At 49.8% G+C, this 14,831-nt stretch overlaps 5 protein-coding genes across 5 annotated transcripts; 3 read left to right on the plus strand and 2 right to left on the minus strand.

Moving 5' to 3' along the window:
- Window positions 1-152: 152 nt before the first annotated feature.
- ABOM_008910 (uncharacterized protein) lies at window positions 153-2,324 on the minus strand (the record flags this gene model as incomplete). Its single annotated transcript, XM_022536038.1, has 5 exons — window positions 153-1,253; window positions 1,306-1,464; window positions 1,534-1,802; window positions 1,880-2,225; window positions 2,316-2,324. 5 exons carry the CDS (start codon window positions 2,322-2,324, stop codon window positions 153-155), a joined length of 1,884 nt encoding a protein of 627 aa, XP_022385199.1.
- A 284-nt stretch (window positions 2,325-2,608) lies between these two features.
- Window positions 2,609-3,930, plus strand: ABOM_008911 (pseudouridine synthase PUS4; the record flags this gene model as incomplete). Its single annotated transcript, XM_022536039.1, has 2 exons — window positions 2,609-2,642; window positions 2,723-3,930. 2 exons carry the CDS (start codon window positions 2,609-2,611, stop codon window positions 3,928-3,930), a joined length of 1,242 nt encoding a protein of 413 aa, XP_022385198.1.
- Window positions 3,931-4,634: 704 nt separating this feature from the next.
- On the minus strand, window positions 4,635-8,193 carry ABOM_008912 (putative GPI-anchored cell surface glycoprotein; the record flags this gene model as incomplete). The annotated part of the gene is made up of 4 exons (XM_022536040.1): window positions 4,635-4,678; window positions 4,733-7,750; window positions 7,817-8,004; window positions 8,120-8,193. The coding sequence occupies 4 exons, from the start codon at window positions 8,191-8,193 to the stop codon at window positions 4,635-4,637; spliced, it is 3,324 nt and encodes a 1,107-aa protein (XP_022385201.1).
- A 1,712-nt stretch (window positions 8,194-9,905) lies between these two features.
- ABOM_008913 (2-oxo-4-hydroxy-4-carboxy-5-ureidoimidazoline decarboxylase) lies at window positions 9,906-10,589 on the plus strand (the record flags this gene model as incomplete). Its single annotated transcript, XM_022536041.1, has 3 exons — window positions 9,906-10,309; window positions 10,377-10,476; window positions 10,530-10,589. 3 exons carry the CDS (start codon window positions 9,906-9,908, stop codon window positions 10,587-10,589), a joined length of 564 nt encoding a protein of 187 aa, XP_022385200.1.
- Window positions 10,590-11,480: 891 nt separating this feature from the next.
- Window positions 11,481-14,475, plus strand: ABOM_008914 (WD40 repeat domain-containing protein; the record flags this gene model as incomplete). The annotated part of the gene is made up of 5 exons (XM_022536042.1): window positions 11,481-11,694; window positions 11,856-12,034; window positions 12,111-12,265; window positions 12,416-12,965; window positions 13,027-14,475. The coding sequence occupies 5 exons, from the start codon at window positions 11,481-11,483 to the stop codon at window positions 14,473-14,475; spliced, it is 2,547 nt and encodes an 848-aa protein (XP_022385203.1).
- Between the last annotated feature and the right edge of the window lie 356 nt (window positions 14,476-14,831).

A 14,831-nucleotide genomic window follows, 5' to 3' on the forward strand; every position in this document is an offset into this window, starting at 1 on the left:
GTGAAAAAAGGTCAGAAGTGCATATCATCGGGGAATGGTGAAGCCCTACAATCACTGGTTCAATCCAGCATTGAACAAAGAGGCAAAAAAAAGGGGGATATATGCTCATATTGAATAGGGATATTATCAAAATCATAAGTGCTGCCTTGCAGCTACGCTCCAATCCCGGTAGTCCCATTTGTTGCCCCATCCATGGCTGTAATATCTAAACCGCCCATTCCCCGAATATGCTCAAGGAGATTATCGACACGAAACCCTAGATTAAGCTGGTGTTCCGAAAAGACCAAGTCCATTTTGACCTTGGCATCATCCGCATGCTCTAGTGAATGAACCCGGATCAGCTCCTTGCCATGTTTCGTATTGCACTTGTGAATAACTTGGTCGCAACCCCGAGCTTGACAAACCCATGTATCGGATATTGATTCATTACCGTTAGGGGTGTCTGACTCTGAGGGTGCCTGGTCACCGACAGAGACTGATGTATTGCGACTTTGGAGAATTTCCTGTAGCGCGGGCGCCTTCTGAAAAGGCGTGGTTTCGGGGTTGGAGAGCATTGAACGGGTTCTGCGTTTCGCCCGCGTAGATAAAGGATCGCGGACAAGATCATGACCACGAACTTTGCTGGGAGTTTGAAATTCATCCATTGCATCAGGGTTATCTGAAAGATATTCATCGTCCGCTGCGGCGGAACTCCTAGTTCTCTTGCCAATTTTCTTGCTAGCGATCGTGCTTTTAGGGCGTAGCACAGATTTACGGACCCGGCGCCTTCGTGGCCTGGGCTGTTCTTCTTCACGCTCGCTGTCATCCTCAGAGGACCCATCTTCGTTGGATAAACGAGGCCGTAGTGGAGTGAACGCTACTTGTTGCACGTCGTGTTTCTTCGCGGCGGCCTTCAATTCTCGGTATATGGCCTTGCGTGACCAATCAAAATTTGAAGTTTTCGCCTCATCCATGAGCTCTATGATTGCATCGGCTTTTGATGCTATGAGGTCTTGGGCATATTCTGCACTATCGATCTCGAAGCGCCCCACTATCGTGGAGACAACAAGATCAAGATTTAACTGGCGTTTCGCCAAGTGTCCGGCCTCCTTCAGGTCAAGGATCACTTGGTAAATGGCCTCTGTTTGCGTTTTAGAGACCGTGGTCGGGTCTGGTTCATGGGTTGCCTCCAGTTCATCGTTGGCTTCGTCTTCTTCGGGCTCTGACTCTGCCTTCGGTGGCTCTAATTCAGCCTTAATCTCTTCGTAGTCCTCCTAACCATCAAGTAAGCCACCGTAATTGATACTACAGGAGAAGGGCAAGTACCGGAAACTTTTCACGGAGGTGCGCAAAAATGTCTGTATCGACCCATTGAACACCCTCCTCGCCCTTCAGCATTCGGGTAAGTAGGAAGTGATGATGTTTGTAGAAGACTTCAGCCGAATCATCATTATCCTCGCAAATCCCATGCGTATGGCTCACGTACTATCCCAGGGGTTCTACGTCAGTGACGATACTCCACCACAAGCGCATAGAAGGGGAACCACCACTAACCTCCTCGCACAAGTATTCAATGCTCGGAGTCCGATTCCTCCGCTTGCTCCGCCGCCTTTTCTGGTGTCGGTCTGCTAAGAAATATAGTAAATCGATGGCCTCCACCACATCATTGAACATAGGCCGGTAACCCCTCGCAGGTGAGATGGAGAACCAGCCCGCGCGGCCGGCAACCCAGATGCCGACCTCGCCATCATCATGCTGGCCGTAAGCGTAATGCGTGACGTTTTCTAGAACAATTCGTTTCGTAAGGTAATCTTGGTCGAGCACTAACTCCAGCGATTGATGTGTCAGAATGAGGGGGACATGAACTATGGTATGTGAGCTGATGTAGATCGGAACGCACCGAGGGACTCCTGCTCCTCCTCCACCTCATCCAAGCACCCGGTTACCTGAACAGGATTTTCCGGGGAGGCTGTGAGGAGGTTCGCATAGCGGGATTTGCCCGGGACCAGGACTCTGACCTCGGATAGACTGAACTCTTCCCAGTCGTTCTCGTCAGCAAGAGACGGGTCTCTGGCGGCCAGGACACTATCTTCTCGCGATGTCATGTCTCCGGAGGCAGCATGATGCCTTGGCCGACATGCAAGAAAGGAGTCACAGAGAGGCTCTTGAAACCGATACAATGAGAAACGGGATGAGATACAGAAGAACGGGTGATATTGACAGACGTCGTTGAGATTCCAGAGAGTCTAAAGAGTAGACGATGGTTTTGTATTTATTGAGTCTGGTAATTACCAGGCGGTACCCATTATGCACCACTCATGGACTCCGTATCTTACGTGGTCCATACGTCAGGCCGTATTACGAGTTTACGCCTTTTGCAAAGTGGGCGCAAACCCGCAGCTGTTTTTTCTTCAGGCGCAGCTAGAGTTCCGTGCTGTGGTTGTTCAGTTGATAGATTCGAGCTTCTCTCATTCTTGGATAATCAGGGCTGCGGGTCAATTGAGCTGTCTGTTTCTAGATTTGGTCGCATATAGCATTGCCTAAGCTACTACTTCACTCTCCTTCTCCAATTCCTCCTCCCCCGCGTCTGATGGGATTCCGCCCGGGCTTTAGGCTATTTCGAACCACCATGTCTGGAGAAAAGATCTACGAAGGTGTTTTCGGTATGTTCGCCACATCACATTTTCATCCACTCCAGTTATAAGTATTTCGGCAATTAACAGCAAGCTAACAACTGCAATAGCCGTCCATAAACCCCAAGGAGTTACTTCCGCCGATGTCATCCGCACCCTCCAACACCACTTCAACCCTTCGAAGCTCTTCAAGCCTTGGTTAGAAACCGAGCGCGCTCGTCGAGACCGCGAAAGCAAAAACCAGCGCAGACGGCGCCGCACGCAACGCCTGGATGTCAAAATCGGTCATGGAGGAACCCTCGATCCTTTGGCAACCGGTGTGCTAGTCACCGGTGTCGGCAAAGGCACCAAACAGCTCCATGACTTCCTGGGATGTACCAAAACCTACGAAACAATTGTACTTTTCGGAGCCGAGACAGATACCTACGATCGGTTGGGCAAGATCGTCCGGCGGGCTCCATATGAGCATGTTACGCGCGAAATGGTTGAGAAGGCGCTGGAGCAGTTTCGGGGGAAGATCATGCAACGCCCACCTATTTTTTCGGCCTTGAAGGTCAAGGGCAAGCCGCTTTATGAATACGCGCGTGAGGGCAAGGAGCCGCCGGTTGAGATCCAGGAGAGACCCGTCGAGGTGACGGATCTGCGTATTCTCGAGTGGTATGAGCCTGGTACACATGACTTTAAATGGCCTGAACAAGAGGCCGCTGCTGAGGAGAAGGCGGTCGCCGAGAAACTCCTCGCGAAAGATGATGCTCTACCTGTGGCAGCGTCCGCAGAAGCTGCAGGATCAGCCGAGAAGACAGCAGAGCAGGATGCTTTGGCTTCGACAAAACGCAAGACACCACCACCTGCGGATAGCCCCAAGGCAGCTGAAGATAATGCCCCAGCCACGACCGATGGTGAGAAATCTCCGGCCGTGAAGAAGCAGAAGGCTGCTGAAGGCGAAGCGGTTCCGGCACAGGCCGAGCAATCGTCGTCAAATGCCCCAGAAACAGCAGAAGAGAAGTCAGATGCGATGCCAGAGAAGGCTGAATCTGCCCCTCGGCCGCAATCCGCGGCTGTTAAGATCATCATGACCGTCTCATCGGGCTTCTATGTCCGTTCTTTGGCACATGACCTGGGCAAGGCCGTTGGCAGTTGTGGACTGATGAGTGAACTCATCCGGACCCGCCAGGCAGATTTCGAACTTGGTGCTGACAGAGTACTTGAGTATCGGGATCTGGAGGCTGGTGAAGAGGTTTGGGGACCCAAGGTACAGCAGTTCTTGGAACAGTGGGAGAAGAAAAGGGCGGCTGAGGCCACTATCGATCAAAACTAACCATACATTGACCTAAGCCTCAGTGGTCTTTGCAGATGAATATAATCGCTTAGATATAGTATGGGTCTGTGTAACTATGTGAGTGTTGTACTATTGGGCGTATATGGGGCGAATAAAATTCAAAAGTCTTGCAAATGTATCATATGTCCAAGATTGTCGATAGAGAAAACGACAAATGTATACACATTTAAGGAAGGAAAAGAGAAGAGGTGAATTGAACTTTTCAAAATGCATTGCTGTCCATCCGTTAGCCTCGACAGGTATCGAGGCCTGATAACCCATGTAGGTATCCAAATCCAACAATAACTCTAGGCGTAGAATGAATCAATCACTCTATACCCAAGAATTTAATAGAGGATAAAAAGGAAGGAATGAAGATGACAAGTCGGTTACTGATCCTCCTTGTGTCAACAGCGATTGATCCGCTGTTAGGCAATAGGTCTAAATCATAAGATCATGCATCTCATCAAGCAACAATTAAAAGCCAATAAGGAAAACACACTCTTAAGGTTGAAGAGAAATGTAAAAGCTGACTGCTGAGAACTAAGTAGGAACAGCTGGTAAACAAAGGGAAACCGTTTTTAGAGGGGTATACCGCTGAAAACTCTGATATCAAAAGGAAACAAGACAAAAAGACGGACGAAGGTTCCAAGACAGGGTGCATTTGTATACAGCTTTTAACGAATGTAGGGGTGTTTGAGCATTTATTGAGACAGTTGTTGATGGGCGTTGTGAGCATCGACAAGAGCTAATCACAATCAATTACCACATACTCGCTTATGATGCAGGTGGGTAAACTTACTTCGAAGGACAAAGGCTTGCCCTTGTCGTGACTCGCAGGCGCATTGAAGTGTGCTCCCGTCGAGGAAATCCAGCAAAATACTGTTTGGAAGCTCCTGTCGATCCTCATCCGGCAACGCGGGCGTCCTAAATTCACTTAGATGGTATCGTTTGACCATGTTGCGGTTACTTGAATCAATATTTCCAGGAGTCAGAACCAAGTACCCCTTATCATCAACGCGAACAAATCGTCGCTTCCAGAGCAGCGTGTCGGGGAACTGAACATTGACCTCTCCGATGTCAACTGCCTGCGGGATTTCGACTCCTGTATCAAGCGGCGTGCTTTCTTTAACCACAGGGCCTAGTGAGCTAAATGGACTCTTCCGCGAAGTTGAGGTGATAGATGACATACGACGAAGAAGTCGGGAAGCGCGAGACTCTTTCTTTCCTTCGGGAGACGAAGGGGCATCCACGACAGGTTTTGAAGCGTCTTCAGTCTTGGAGGAAGAAGAGACAGACATCCGACTATCTGACCGTGGCATTGACGGCGCTGGAGGCTGGTTACTCGAGCCAACGGAAGACGTAGACATGCTGCGCTCTTTCGACTCGCTAGCCATAGGTTCTGGCGACGGATCGGACGAAGGAGAGTCACAGGTGGTATGTTCAACTATCAGGGGACTAGCTTGGAGATCGAGCACGCTGTTCTCTGAAGGATCGGCCTTGGAATCTCCTGGTGTAGTATTTGAATCACGAATTATCCGGGCTGTGACCGACACGGAATTTGTACGTTTGACGCTTGCACTAGATTGTGAGTCGGGGCGCCTCACGCTGGAAGCTCGAGAGAAACTTTCAGGAGTGAACGATCCATGCCTAGATCCTGGCGCTGAGTCTGAATTACCATTCAATGAGACGGAGGCTCTCTTCCTGAGAGCCTCGAAGGAAGCCGACGAAGGTGCTGCTAAGGTTTGATTTGAGCTTGGTTGCGCATCGCCTCGGCTCGAAAATTTCTCTAAGGCTGCGATGCGTTTTGAGATGCCCGACGACACATTGATCTTCTTCGCCACCAGAACAGAGCTGTCAGCTTCATTGTAAGGTGTCGATACAGACCTTCCCACAGCTAGTGCGTGTATGTTGAGTGGTTGGCGTCCGATAGCACTTGGGTTGGAAACCGCTCGTGAATTTTTCCATGCATCAGGGGGGCTTCGGTCGTTTCCATTATTAGAATAGCCCGGGGATAGCGGTGAGTTCCCAACTGAAATGGGCTTGGCTTCCTCTAGTGTGGCGCTCTTTAATTCTTCCATGAATGAATCATCGGAAAGATTATCGTCATCCGAATAATCCGGTGTTGGCACTTGAATGGGTTCAAGGTGAGGTCTACGCTTCTCCTTCCGGGTGTCGATGTCCTTTTGCTCCGTGACCAATACTTCAGGGGTCAGGTCATTCTGTGTCTCAGTAACGTGAGTATCGTGGGTTGTCGGGGAGTAGGAAGTGTAACTTGTGCGAGAATCGGGGGTCGAAAGTACGGGGATGGACTGAGGCAGGGCAGACTCGGCAGGTTCTCCAATGGCGTCGGTCTCCCGTTCAACAGGAGCAAGAGGACTCTCGGCTGGTGGAGAACGCACGGCAATTTCTTCGTCTGGAATGTTGAGGGACCTCTCTTCAAGTGGGACTTCTTTGGCCGCGCTAGGCGAGCCGGGACCACTTTTAGTCTCTTCGTCAATTGACTTAGTCAAATCCTCATCGGCAACGTCATCTTCAAGCACAGAAGCAGCCTGGCAGTGGCCCGTATTTGGAAACTCTTTAGCATCGTCCTTATTTTCCTCACTTGTTTCAGAAATATCTCGCAGATCAGTGATCGACATGTCAGGGGTTGATTCCGAGATTACGGTATCCGAAACGGCTTTTATGTGCTCATCGTGTACCTCGACTGGTTCTGGAACAACGGTCGGCTGAGTCTCCGACAGGGGACCCTTGCTATGCTCTAGAACACTAGACTTATTCTCGTCTGCTTGAACACGCTTCATGTGGTCATGGGCATGACTAATGTTCTCCTTGTCCTCAATCGGGTCGAATTGTGGTTCTTTTCTCTCCCCAACATCTTGGTGAATTTTCTTCCCTTCTTGTGCCTTTTTCTCCATCTGTGTTTTCCGTAGCTGAAGTGCTTTCATTAGCCGTTCCCTTTCCTGGGATGTTCCGGAGGATGATAATGCGCTTAATGACTTGGCGCCAGGCGACAGCTGGGGTCTAGAAATAGGCATTGACAGGGGAGGTACGAGTAAAGGAGGCACGGGAGGGACCGTTCGGCCAGACATAGATGCTACAGTGCTTCCCTGGGATCGGGGACGAGCGGGACTGGGATTGCTCCTTCGCAGAGAAGACGACCGCATGCCAGCTGGCAAGGACGCGACCGGTCGCTGTTCTGCGCTTCGTGACAGATTCCCTGCAGTGCGTGGCCGTCCACTTTCATCTACCGAAGGCCGAGGACCGAGCTTAACCTTTGGTTTGTACACACCTGTGCGTTCCAGATCTTTTAAAGATGGCCTAGCCGATTGACTAGACCGTCGGGGCTCGGAGTATGACAGCTCGTCCCGCGAGGTTTTTCGCGAAGCCGGGCGCTCGGAGTCGTGGTCGCCGGCAATCGAAGGAGGACGATCGTTGGCTTGGGTGTCATCCGGGGTTTTCGTCGACGACGATGTCTCGGTGCCATGGCGAATAGAATGTGCGTCGGACGCAACCGGAGAGGCGACGATTGTTGCTTCTGATAGTTGGCTGAAGGACCTTTGCCGAAAGTCCTTGGTCGAGACTGGGGCTGGCGAAGCGTCTTTGCTTCCGGGGGTTTCCTCTGCATCTTCCGCGATTTCCATCAGCCTGCGACGGCGGAGGGAATTCGAGGAGGAGGTGATAGAACCTGAAGCGGTATGTAGTAGACATGCGGAAGATAGTGCGCTCTCAGTGAGCTCCGATGGCTGTGAAAGAGAGAATACAGTATCATGTGGAGAGAATTTATCCAGAATCGACTGAAACTGCACGGTTGTACGGGCTGAGAGTGGGTGCAAGATCTCGTCAGTAAGAGTGGGTATTGAAATGATGGAGAATAAGGACGTACCCTGTACGAGCCGAGAGATACCCTCTGGCAGATAGCTGAGCACTACCTTCCTGCGACGATATTGTAGAAATCCATAAAGCGGAGACTTTTCTTCATAACCGTCGATCGCATTCCGTACGTCGGGCACCCCGCCGGTCCCCCGATCGAGTAGAGCCACTTCATCCCTTGACACATATTGGAGAAGAAACCTAGATGCGGGAAGGGATGGTCAGCCGTTGCTTTAATCATACTGTGAATTTTTGATGCACATATCCATGAAACATCAATTGCGCTGGGGATAGCGGAAAATTGGACTTGACTTACCATCCTCCCGCTTCGCTTAAAGCGGTTTGATAGGCTTCTATGACAGCGGGATTATCTAGCCCATTGAGAGACATGACGGGAACTGCATGGGAGGCGAGACTTTATCGGAGAAGAAAAACGATAGAGATAAAAATAGAAATAAAAAGAGGTATCGCAGTGTGAACCAAGAAGTGTAGCGAGTGAGTCTGCTGGTGTCTGAAAGGAAAGAGGGGGAGGGGACAAATGCAACGAGGGACGACTGAAGATTGTAAAACACAAGAAGAGAGCGTTCTAGCCAGAAGATAGGTATGATCTGGAAGAGTAGCAGAAGGACAGCCTCCTGCGAGCCGAGATCACCCCCAGGCTGGACAACTAGCACGGGTAATTAGATATCAGGATCATTGAATGGAGGCGAGTCGAGACGGTGGTGTGTATCTCACGAACCTCTCAGGAGTTCAGGGGCTCTTAGTGGATGGTCCGATAACCTCCACTTCTCGTCTCCACGTTTTCTTGGCCCCCGATGGTAACCAACGAATTGTTGAATGAATCTCCTCGTTTGGTTCAGGTACAAACTCGGCTAGTTCTATGGAACATGGACCATCATCGATGTACTCCGAAAGTATTGCAGTGTGGTGTCATCAATGGTAGCGAGACTCCGTTGAGAGCACCAAAACCGAACATACCACAATCGGCCTTGAATTCGATCGAGGATTGATCGCAGCCACTAACGGGGGACTTGGGTCCTCCTCCAACAGCACCTTGCCCCTATGGAACACATACAGATTTGGTACAACGAACATACGGAGTACACGGGTAAATTACGATCTATCTAGTATTATCTACCTACTAGTACCCCGTACTACTCGCTCTCACTTAAATTGCCCAATATCCGATATTTTTAGGCAAGTTGCGCTTCCCCCGAATAGGAGTCAACGCCCTAGGAAGTCAATTATTTAACTCCCAATCGGGGCACGTCAAAGACAGTAACTCAGTAAGGGGGATCACATCAATTGCGACCTCCTTTTATTCATGCACTCTACGTACATACCTTCCATTGCGCAATTTATTTATTTAATTTTATTTTATCTTTTTCATTTGTATCATTCATAACGTCAAACTGGTATCTGACATCTTGGAACGCATCAGCCAGTAGTAGACCTTCGACATTCGATCAATTGTACTGTTGTATGGATGTACAGGTGATGGTCATTCGGACCTAGATACTCGTGTAGCTGAGATCATGAAATATTTCCCAGTTGAGAATACTAGAGGGCTTCGTATTGTCCTATCCAGGACCCCTGAACTCTGTAATGATTAGTTTGTCCAGTTGGTAACTGGATAAAGGTAAAAAGATCTAATCAAACTGATCAGGCTACTATAATCGGTTTGTCAAGAAATATAAACCTTAACCCCCAAAATAGTATCTCATCGAGTGCTTCTAGAAGACAGATAATGCCGCCCTAGATTCTTCACTTTTTCACTAGTTGGTGGGCTTGCCTTAAGCTTTCAACTAGTCGCACAAACAACAACGATGTCCAAATTCTAATACTAAGAAGAATGTTGCTTAAAAAAAAGTGGAATAAATCCTTCAATCTTCAATTCCCCACATACTCGCCCTACTCACAGTACCATGCTTTCCGCTCTGGAGATCTCCGCCTTGCTCGGAGACTGCCGATGCGGGGACCATCGATTTCACTATATATCAAAACCCAACCAATTTCTAAAAGAAGCGCTACCTCAACTGTAATTTCAGCATTGTATTTGCACGGAAACTATTACATTGGAATATTTCCGCTTAAAAATCGCCATGTCTCCCAGTCTACCCTCGCCGTCGTCGCTCACCTCGCTCCCCCAGGAACAACAGTTCCAGGTCCTCGATACGCTTTTTGAGCCATCCCCGGAGCTACATGCGCTCATAGCTCCTGTTCTGGCCAATCAGACGTTCTCCTCGTATGCTAGTCTGATTGATGCCGTCGGAGGCCGCATGTCCGCTCTATCCGCAGCGAATTCGCCGACTGATAAAGCTGTTCTCGTCGGGATTTTGGGATCGCATCCCCGTCTGGGACGACCGAAGGTGGCACAATCTGAGCATATAAGTGAATTGAGCAAGAAGGAACAAGCGCAGTTGAACACAGGAGCAGAGGAACTAGCGGAACGATTGCGGTTGCTGAATGCTGAATACGAGGAGAAATTCCCTGGATTAAGATTTGTGTTCGTGCCCAAGTCCTCTCCTGTCAATGACGAAGACTAACTCGGCGCTTGTTCTTCCCGGTTCTAGAACTTTTGTCAATGGACGGAGCCGAGATGTTATCATGGTGGAGATGCGACAAAGGATTGACAGAGGTGATGCCGAGAGGGAGATAGAAGAAACTATCCAGGTAAGTTGTATGTGCTCGCGTGACTGATTGGCAGTACTAATCTACGAACTTAGGCAATGTGCGATATAGCTAAAGACCGGGCGCGAAAGTTGGAACAGCTGTCGCGGATATAGATCCCTGAAGAACATACTATAGGCGGATTAATCTTGGTTTATCGCCGCAATTAACCATCGTCAAATTAATATAGCTTGTGGTCAAGGGAATTCCCAGTCCAAGGAGCCTTACCGTTCAACGTAGACATCCAGGCACGATCGCGTGAGTGGTGCTCAAGCGTTGTGGCTATGGCAACCAATGTGGAGACTAGTTCAACTTTGCATGGTCGCTGTATAATCAGAACAGAACTCCCATAGTTAATTTGTCATGTCTTCTAGAAAGTGATATTATCAATCGACTGAATGCGGAGATAACAGTGTCATATTGACCCTTAATTACTTGGCAATTGTAATTACTTAATGGGGCGTGGAACCACCTAACTATGACACAATCTAAGTAATCCAAGTATTTTTAGCTACCAAAACCGAACCCCACGCCCTGATCTTTAAAATGCTTGACTTGCATGACAGGAGCAGACTTACACAGAAACCTTGCCGATGTATTGCTATCATTGCCTCGATTCCTTGGTACTAGTACTTTGAGAAGAGAACAGAGACTTCTTAAGTTCTCCTGCGTTCCATCTTACCAACCGTTCCGCGCCGTTGCGTTTCAATGGGTCGGTCCAGCATGCGACTTTTATCGCCCCCGAACTAAAACAGTTTGCGACTAAGAAAATGTCCTGCGAAACCAAATCAAAGTTACTAGGGAAAATTATCTAAGGGTCAATGCCCGGACCCTTGATGTCATTCTAATCTCCGATTCATCCGGGTATTGCCGTGTTTCCTCTCGGTCTCCATAATCTCTCGCAAACTCCAAGTAATTTCTTTTCTTTTCCCTTTTCCCACCATACGGTGGTATTCCCGCCAAACGTTTCCGATTCCACATGCGCATTCTGGGGCGCCGCCCTAACCATGACGGAGGCTTTGCGAGCGCCCAAGGAGACTGACAGCCGAGGAGCTTCGGCGTCGCGTGCGTTGCCTATCCCCGCGATCGTCACCAACCTTGCAACCGGCTCTTCTTCGAGCCTTAAGAGGAATGGCAGCAACCTGACAATCAATAAGGACAGCGGTAGTCCTAATGAGGGAAAGCCGGGGCTGCTGCGGACTTCTCAGTCGTTCCCTATCGGTATGTCCAATTGTCTCGATAGCTTTATACCTGTGATACCGCCCGAACTTTCACCCCTTAATTCCTTTCACATGTCAATGACCTGCGGCGACGTCAAACAAACGACAAAGGCGCATTGTGCCCGCATTTCTGTCACCCATGCTTATGCGCTCTCTATATAGGATCGGCTCCGTCGGATGTAGCGTCAACCCTCAGTGGTAACCCGCTGGATGCTCGAAAGAATTCTCGGTCAGGTCAGGGCCAAAGTAATGCCTCTATCGGGGTCACTAGGAGCTCGCTCTCTTCTCCGACCCTTGTCGAGGTCAGCGCCGACTCCAGCGCAATAGATCCGTTGTCGCAGGTACGAATAGCAAGTCACTAGATCGCTCGTGTGTGTTGTGGGTGCACCAGTTGCTGATCAAACCTGCATCATGCAGCATATTATTAAACGCACCAATACCGAGAAGTCGATCCCTTTAAAGCTCCTCGGAAGGGCGTCATACGAGGCGGAAGCTGGCGGAACTGACGGGCTACCTGAGCAAGGCCCAATCCGAGATGCCGCGCTACACCGCAAGCCGTCCAAGGAGAAGAAGTGAGTGCCGTGCCTATGTTCAGCAGGGATCCGTCACGTTTCTCTAGCTACTCTTTCACTTTTCTTGATATACCCCGCACTGCAAGACAACGCACGTTTGTTTTTCTGCGTTTCCTTTTGAAGGCTAATCGAACCATTTTGAATGAGTAGAAAAGGCGTATCGTTTCTCAGCCGGATTATTGGCGGTAAGAAAAAGGATCAAATTTTCGACGACGACGACGATGTCTCTGAACCGGATACTGCTCGTATGGACACTACGCAACCGATAGGCTTCTTTCCTCGATTTCCCCGTCCTCCAAAGTACATCCGGGTCAGGGCGCATTATAAGAAGGAGAAAACATTCAGTCGAGTCTTTGTGGCGCAGGAGCTTGAAGGTGCAGATGATGTGTCACACTCATCCGAAAAAGATGGGTCGTCTTCAGTAGCGGGGGCAAGGAGTAGTAAAAATACAGGGAAAGCAGTATGGGCTCTAGTGTTCTCCAATGACGGCAAATATTTGGCGGCTGCCGGCCAAGATGGTAAGGTCCGGGTTTGGACTGTTATTACTTCACCGGAGGACCGCCATGAACCCGAGGTAGACGAAGATGGGAGTCAGGATAGTGATGAGCCTTCTCAGTTAAAAGCACCGGTGTTCAAGGCGAAGCCAGTCCAGGTGTACGAGGGTCATATAGGCAGTGTGCTTGATCTAAGCTGGAGCAAGGTATGTCTGTCATAAACAATGCCAGACCGAGTCATCCGTCGCAAATCTAACATCATCGCAGAATAATTTTCTCCTTTCTTCTTCCATGGACAAGACGGTCCGACTGTGGCATGTGAGCCGACCTGAATGTCTGTGTATATTCAAACATAGCGACTTCGTTACCTCCATTCAATTCCATCCCCGGGATGACCGGTTTTTCCTTGCAGGTTCACTTGACACGAAACTTCGGCTTTGGAGTATCCCGGATAAGAGTGTGGCATTTGTTGCGACAGTTCCTGATATGATAACATCGGTCGCTTTCACTCCGGATGGTCGGCATTCGATTGCTGGTTGCCTAAACGGAATGTGCAATATCTATGAAACCGACGGCCTTAAACCAATCACGCAGTTCCATGTCCGCTCAGCACGTGGACGCAATGCCAAAGGCAGCAAAATTACGGGAATTGATACTGCTATTTTTCCAAAGGGAGACCCTCAGGGCGAGGTGAAGCTATTAATCACCAGCAACGATTCTCGGATTCGAATGTACAACTTTAGAGACCGGACCCTGGAGGCAAAATTCCGCGGCAATGAAAACACATGCAGCCAGATCCGCGCTTCCTTCAGTGATGATGGGAAACACGTCATTTGTGGAAGTGAGGATCGCCGGGCTTATCTATGGCCGACAGCTCCAATTGAGAAGGATTCGGACAAGCGTGCTGTGGAAGTTGTGGAACCACAGTCGGCCATGGTGACGGTAGCTATCATGGCTCCCTCGAAAACGAAACAGACCCTAGGATTTTCTGAAGATCCGATTTACGATTTCTGCAACCCGCCACCCGTGACGCTAGGTAGCTCGAAAGAGAACGGACCTCATCGCAACTCGGTAGCTAGCAAACAGGCTCAGGAATCGCCGGCGTACCTTGCTCGCTCGACCCATCCGGGAGGGAATATTATCATAGTAGCCGACTACTCCGGAAAGATCAAGGTCCTGCGACAAGATTGCGCCTACCACAAACGGCGCTTTGAAAGCTGGGATACGCATTCAACGATCTCTCGCAGACTGCTACGGCGCACAAACTCCGCGCGACACAGCATCGCCTCGTCTATTGGAAAGGAGTCGTCCCATAAGACCCCCTCTGAGCGCATCATCTCCTGGCGCAACTCCGTGATCGGCCATACGGAGCGAAAGGATGGTCACCACCCAGGGACACGGACTCGGAGCCCATCCCCCCAGAGGCTCGCCGATCGGTCGCAGTACTCGAGTCCCAGACGACGTGGATCGCGCTCTGGGTATACTATTTCCCCCCCACCTTCTGCGTACAAAACCTCGACGGAGTACAAGACTTCGTTGGATAGTGCAGGATCGACCACAGAGGTACCAAGACGTAATGGTGCAGCTAATGCCCCCAAGGTACTCCAGGCAGCACCCCCATTGGCTGCCGACAACCAACCATATCAGGATAACCCTTTGTGGCTACAAGGCGACCACAGCTATGCTTTCTACAAAAGATCGCGCGAGACGCATTAGCCGCGCGGAATCGAGATTCACCTCGTCTCCTCGATCCCAATCGACTTTCTGTTCCCGGGCGACGTCAGCCGAGTGTCGCTAGTGTCCTGAGTAGTGATTACGCATCGTCAAACGGGGAGGGAAATGAGAGCGAAGATGTGCTCCGGTGTGAGAACTGTGAGGGAACGAATTTCCGAGCCACGAAAGGACGAAATGGGAAGCAGAAGTTGATCTGTGTGCGGTGCTCCCATGCTATTGACTGATTTTTTCTTTGTGATATTTATGATTTGATGTTTTCCTTTCTTTTGACTCTTCGAGTATATCCCATTTTGGCAAATATTGCATTGGTGGGTGTTCATAATATTGCATTTACAGGA

The sequence above is a fragment of the Aspergillus bombycis genome (assembly GCF_001792695.1).
Source record: "Aspergillus bombycis strain NRRL26010 chromosome Unknown contig00110, whole genome shotgun sequence".
In the NCBI taxonomy this organism is placed as follows: Eukaryota; Fungi; Ascomycota; class Eurotiomycetes; order Eurotiales; family Aspergillaceae; genus Aspergillus; species Aspergillus bombycis.